This window comes from Prunus avium, chromosome 6 (genome assembly GCF_965620075.1).
Source record: "Prunus avium chromosome 6, drPruAviu1.hap1.1, whole genome shotgun sequence".
NCBI classification, from domain to species: domain Eukaryota; kingdom Viridiplantae; phylum Streptophyta; class Magnoliopsida; order Rosales; family Rosaceae; genus Prunus; species Prunus avium.
This window is the reverse complement of record NC_142289.1, coordinates 21,446,757-21,453,680: the sequence shown is the minus strand read 5'-3', so window position 1 is coordinate 21,453,680 and position 6,924 is coordinate 21,446,757. Positions and strand designations below refer to the sequence as shown.

The 6,924-nt window shown below is 40.1% G+C and overlaps 1 protein-coding gene across 1 annotated transcript; it reads right to left on the bottom strand.

Annotated features, from left to right (window-relative positions):
• Nucleotides 1-507: 507 nt before the first annotated feature.
• LOC148293814 (uncharacterized) lies at nucleotides 508-6,136 on the bottom strand. The gene is made up of 2 exons (XM_088254607.1): nucleotides 1,656-6,136; nucleotides 508-1,163 (listed from the first exon to the last, which is right to left on the bottom strand). The coding sequence occupies exons 1-2, from the start codon at nucleotides 5,852-5,854 to the stop codon at nucleotides 518-520; spliced, it is 4,845 nt and encodes a 1,614-aa protein (XP_088110733.1). The 5' UTR covers nucleotides 5,855-6,136; the 3' UTR covers nucleotides 508-517.
• Between the last annotated feature and the right edge of the window lie 788 nt (nucleotides 6,137-6,924).

Sequence of the window (6,924 nt, the reverse complement as noted above, 5' to 3'; positions counted from 1 at the left end):
AAAAATCTTCAAATTCTGGGCAAAACAGCAGCTGCCTTTTTTTGTGTTTTAGGTCCTTTTTTGAGCTTCAAATCGTCCTAAAACATAATGTAGGCCACCGGAGACCCCCAAACCTGGTCCAAAACATCAGAATAACTATTCTAAACATGTTGGTGGCATCAGATTGACCTGAAAAACAGGAAAAAATAATTTAGGCAGAAATTCTAGTTTTGACCAAAATAAGAACATAAAAGCTATTTTGCTATTTTCTGGCATTTAAACTCAACCAATGACCAAAAAAACTTCTGTAACACATCTGAAATGTGCTGCAAACATTCTAGGGCTAAAAAAAATGTGAATTTTTTTCTTTGGAACACAAAATCTATTATTTGATGATGCAAAACTTAACAAAAACAAAAAATATGAAAATTATATGAGAAATCACACATAAACTAAAAATAAAAGTTAAGAATGCTTGGGTTGCCTCCCAAGAAGCGCTAAGTTTAAAGTCTACAGCCAGACGCGGTTCTTTAGATGATTAAACAATAGATGGGGGTGGTGCATCCATGTGCATGCTCTCTTTTCCCAACTCAAAAGATTCATAGTATGGCTTCAAGCGATGTCCGTTCACTTTAAATATGTTTCCCGTCTTGTCATTTTCAATCTCAACTGCACCATGAGGGAAAACATTAGTAACAACAAAAGGACCGTACCATCTAGAACGTAACTTACCTGGGAATAGCCGGAGACGTGAATTGAAGAGCAAGACTTTCTGTCCTATTTCAAAGGTCTTCCTTTGAATTGCTTTGTCATGAAATGCCTTAGTCTTTTCCTTGTAAATTCGTGCACTCTCATAGGCATCATTCCTCATCTCATCCAATTCATTCAATTGGAGTCGCCTTGCATCTCCAGCCTCTTTCATATCGAAATTGAATTTCTTGATTGCCCAAAATGCTCTATGTTCAAGTTCAACCGGAAGGTGACATGCTTTACCATAAACCAAACGAAAAGGAGACATACCAATGGGGGTTTTGTAGGCTGTCCTATATGCCCATAATGCATCATTAAGTCTCAAGCTCCAATCCTTCCTTGTAGGGCTCACGGTTTTCTCCAAGATTTGCTTGATTTCTCGGTTACTAATCTCCACTTGTCCACTTGTTTGGGGATGATAAGGTGTTGAGACCCTATGTGTAATTCCATACCGCTTTAAAAGTGCCTCAAATGACCTATTACAAAAGTGGCTGCCTCCATCCCTGATAATGGCTCTTGGTGTTCCAAACCTAGAAAAGATGTGGTCCTTCACAAAGCTCAAAACAACTTTTGAATCATTAGTCCGGGTAGGAATTGCTTCCACCCATTTAGAGACATAGTCAACAGCAAGAAGGATGTAAATAAAGCCATAAGATGAAGGGAATGGTCCCATAAAATCAATGCCCCACACATCAAATATTTCAACAATAAGGATAGGCGTTAAAGGCATTTGATTCCTAGAGCTAATGTTACCGGTTCTTTGACATCTATCACATGTGGAACAATAAGTAAATGCATCTTTGAACAAGCTAGGCCAATAAAAACCACATTGCAATACTTTAAGGGCTGTTTTCTTAGTACCAAAATGTCCACCACATGCAGATGAATGACAAAAGGCAAGCATAGAATTAAATTCAGATTCGGACACGCACCTTCTAACAATCTGATCTGGACAATATTTCCATAAGTATGGATCGTCCCAAACATAATACTTACTTGTTTTCACAAGCTTATCCTTTTGAGCTCGAGTGAGATCCTCTGGAATCAGTTTTGAAGCCTTGTAATTGATAATGTCAGCGTACCAAGGGTCCTTGGCTTCGAAGGTGAAGAGTTGCTCATTGGGGAAACTTTCACGTAGAGGAAGCACGTCCTCTTCTTCATTGGATCCGTGCACCAGCCTACTCAAATGGTCAGCCACCACGTTTTCACTCCCTTTCTTGTCTCTAATCACCAAATCGAATTCTTGAAGCAAGAGAGTCCACCTAATCAGTCGCGGCTTGGCGTCCTTCTTGTGGAGGAGGTACCTAAGTGCTGCATGATCAGAGAATACAATTACCTTAGTGCCAATAAGATATGATCTAAATTTCTCTAAAGCAAAAATAACAGCAAGCAACTCCTTTTCCGTAGTTGAATAATTCAACTGAGCATCATTCAAAGTCCGGGAAGCATAATAGATGGCATGTGGTACGTTGTGCACTCTTTGTCCAAGCACGGCCCCCACTGCATAATCCGAGGCGTCACACATCAACTCAAAGGGAAAATTCCAATCTGGAGGCTGCATGATAGGGGCAGATGTCAAAAGCTCCTTAAGCTTGTTAAATGCAGCCAAGCACTCTTCATTAAACTCGAATTCCACATCTTTGCCAAGCAACCGACATAGGGGCCTTGATATCTTTGAAAAGTCCTTGATGAAACGCCTATAGAACCCTGCATGTCCTAGGAATGACCTAATCTCCTTCACGGTTTTGGGGGGCTGCAAGCTTCTCACAATGTCGATTTTTGCCTTGTCCACTTCAATTCCCCGACAAGAGATAATGTGACCCAAGACAATACCCTGCTGTACCATGAAGTGGCACTTCTCCCAGTTGAGCACTAAATTGCATTCCTGACACCTTTTCAACACTAAAGAAAGGTTGTGAAGACAAATATCAAATGAATCACCAAAAACAGAAAAATCATCCATAAATACCTCGATTATCTCCTCCACCATATCAGAAAAAATTGACATCATGCAACGTTGAAAAGTGGCAGGTGCGTTACATAAACCAAAAGGCATACGCCTATAAGCAAACGTACCAAATGGACAGGTGAAGGTGGTCTTTTCTTGATCTTCCGGAGCAATGGCAATTTGATTGTATCCAGAGTATCCATCCAAGAAGCAATAATGACTATGACCTGCAAGACGCTCAAGCATTTGATCAATAAATGGTAACGGAAAGTGATCCTTACGTGTCGTGGTATTGAGCTTTCTATAATCTATGCATACTCTCCAACCCGTTTGAATTCTTTGAGGCACCAACTCATTGTCTTCATTCTTCACAACGGTAATTCCGGATTTCTTGGGAACAACTTGGACGGGACTCACCCACTTGCTATCCGAAATGGGGTATATAATTCCCACGTCCAAAAGCTTCAAAACTTCCTTCTTAACAACTTCTTTCATCACCGGATTCAGCCTCCTTTGGGCTTCCCTTGTAGGTTTAGATTCTCCTTCCAAAAGGATCCTATGCATGCACTTTGTAGGGCTTATACCTTTGATGTCTGCAATGGTCCAACCTAGGGCAGTCTTGTGCTCCCTTAGAACTCTAATTAGTTTGTCTTCTTCAGATGCACTCAAATTAGAAGCAATGATTACAGGCAGCGTCTTTTCATCACCTAAATATGCATATTTCAAGTTCTCTGGAAGGGGTTTTAGCTCAACCTGTGGTGCTTTCACAATAGAGGGAACAAGCTTATTAGTAGATAACGGAAGAGGCTCAAAAATAGAGTTAGACTTACCTCTTTGGGGAGGCAAGGCCTCAAGCATATTCACGGCTTCAAGTACAGCTGTGTTCCCTTCTTTATTCACAGTTTTGGGGCTTTGGATGAGTGCCCTCTCCAATGGCGTCTCTCCTTGTGATGCATTAAACGTTTCTTGTACCACCTGCTCAAGTACATCTATGGAAAAACAAGCATGATCATCATTAGGATATTTTAAAGCATCAAATACCTTAAACTCCACGGTTTCCTCATCGAATGCCATTGTGAGAGTGCCTTCATACACATCGATTTTTGTCCTTGCTGTTCTCATGAATGGATGTCCTAGAATCAATGGAAGGTCTTTTCCAGGAATAGGAACTTCCTCCATCTCGAGCACTAGAAAGTCGGCTGGAAATATTAGCTCATTCACCTTGACCAAAACATCTTCGAACACTCCCTTAGGATACTTGATTGATCGATCAGCCAATTGTATGCTCACGGAAGTCTTCTTAAGCTCACCTAAATTTAAAGATTCAAAAACAGAAAAAGGCATCAAATTAATTGAAGCACCTAAGTCTAATAAAGCATGTTCAAACCTTTGATTTCCAATGAGACAAGGTATAGTAAAACTCCCTGGATCCTTTAGTTTAGGAGGCAATTTATGCAATAGCACGGCTGAAACTTCTTCACTTAAGGCCACGGTTTCATGCTCCTTGAACTTCCTTTTATTTGTACAAAGATCTTTGAGGAATTTTGCATAGCTTGGAATTTGTTGGATCGCATCGAGCAAGGGAATGTTCACTTGCACTTTTCGGAAAGTCTCTAGGATATCCTTTGAAACTTGCTCCTTCTTTGAATTCAAAAACCTACGAGGAAAAGGAATCTTTGAAGTAATCGAATGATCCACAAGAGAACTTACCTTAGAGTTGTCACTTGGAACCGTAAGCTTGGGAGAGGGGGCAGCCACTGTTTTGGTTGAATTTCTCTCCTCATTGTCATCCTTTCCCACCTCTTTTCCACTTCGAAGAGTAATCGCCTTTGCGGTTTCATGGCCTCCATTAGGATTTGGAATTACTTGGCTTGGAAACTGTCCTGGCTCTCTTTGACTCAAGGAGGCTGCAATTTGTCCAACTTGGTTTTCAAGGCTCTTGATTGCTGTAGACATTTGTGTATGTGTTTGCCTTGTTTCCTGCATAAAACCTTGAGTGCTTAATGCCAAAGAATTAACTAACTCTTCTAAAGACTTACCTTGCCTAGGAGGTGGTGGTGGTGCATTTTGTTGAGGAACAAACTGATTTTGTTGAACTGGGGTTGTTTGCACGTTTTGGTTGTTCTTCCATCCAAAGTTAGGGTGTTGCCGCCATCCCGGATTATAGGTGGGAGAAAATGGATCGTTTCTTGGCTTTTGTTGCTGCATATAGTGTGCTTGAGCCATCTCTTCTCCATCACCATACAAACTTGGACAAGACTCCGTAGGATGTCCGGGATTAGCACACACAGCACACACTTGTGCTTGAGGGATTAACTGCTTAACAAGGTTAGTCAAATTAGCTATTTGAGGACCAATATCACTAGCACTTACCTCATAAACACCTGCTTTCTTTGGGGGAGCTCTCCGATAATTAAATTGTTGAGAGTTTGCTGCAATGTTCTCAAACATCTCCTTAGCTTCAGTAGCACTCTTGTTCATCAAGCCTCCTCCACTAGTAGCATCAACCATCATCCTCTCCGAATCGAGTAATCCCTCATAAAAGTATTGCATAAGTAGCCAATCTTCAATTTGGTGATGAGGGCATGAAGCTAGGAGTCTCTGAAACCGATCCCAATACTCATGAAATGATTCTCCATCTAGTTGCTGCACTCCCATGATCTCCTTCCTAATACGGTTTGTCTTTTGAGCTGGAAAGAACTTTGCAAGGAACTTGGAAGCCAATGCTGTCCATGTAGTGATAGATGCACTAGGTAAAGAATAGAGCCACTCCTTGGCTCGTTCCTTAAGTGAGAATGGAAACAAACGCAATCTGATTGCCTCATCACTAATCCCTCCATTGTGCATAGTCGCGCACACGGCAAAGAAATCCTTGATATGTATGTGAGGATCATCCCCAGGCTTGCCATAGAATTGTGGCAAAAGGTGAATGGTGCCACTCTTGATCTCAAAGGTGGTTGTAGTGGCTGGATACGCAATACATGACGGCTGGTCCAATGCTTTAGGAACCGTGAAATCCTTCAAAGGTCGGGTGAGGTTGTTGAGTGCCAACTCGTCTCCCATCTTGATTGGAAGTGTAGCTTGCGTATCTTTATCTCGATGGAGATAACGAAGTGTGTTCTCTAGTTCAGGGTCGTATGGTATAAGCTTGTAACCTTGCGAACGACGTCCCAGCATATACCTGAAATTGAAAACAAAACTTAATTAGATAAACAATCCCCGGCAACGGCGCCAAAAACTTGTTGGTAATTTTTAACAACAATATTAAAACCTTGCAAGTGCACAAATCAAATGATAGTATAGTAAGCAAGCAAGGGTCATTCCCACAGAGATTGTAATCTAAAGAGATGTTTATCAATGTCACACAAAGAAAACTAGAACACAATTAAACACGAAAACAAAATAAAGATTGAAATCACAAGGACTTCCACACACACGCCAACACCAAGGGGGTTTTGATTTGATTTTGTAAATAAAAGAAAACAAAACAGAATTTAAATTAGAGTTTAAGAGAAATTAGTTTAAAATCAATCAAGAACAATAGCTAGGACTCACTATCCACCTCCAAACAATCAATCAATCCATAAACAACAATAGATAATCAATTTCTAGCAAGCATATGATGACGACACTCACAACAAGATCATGGCATTTGACTCGAGTTGTATGATTCTCTCTTAAGTGTATGTAAAGTGTATGGCATTTACATCAATACTTGTATTCTTAATTGAAATCCAGTATGGCATTTACTCAATTTAACAATCAAGAATCCATTAAGATCAAAGAGAATATGAGTGTCACAAAAACCCTAAAACATGGCATTTGTTATTAGGAATTCAAGAATCGATTTCTCATAACTAGTTCTTAACCCAATTATTCGTTGCAAACAAGAACACATTCAATATGGCAATTGACCTATGTTCTACAACAATTTAATTCCGATACATGCTTCAAAGTTAGCTACTCAAAGAAACAAAATATCAGACTTCACATAACATCGAGAAACCGAAATCATCCCGCTTGTAGAAACTGAAAAATCCATTCAAACTTGTTTATAGAATTGAAATCATGTTTAGGGCTTCAAGATTAAGCCCTAACTAACAAGAAATTAGTTACTCATGTTCTGGGATGAACTCAAAAATAAATACATAAGAACTGAAAATTAAAAGAAGAAAGGAAAAGAAAGAACTCGCTGGCAGCTTTTTCCTCTTGCGCGGTTGATCTCCTTCGGACGTGTATCCTCTTGA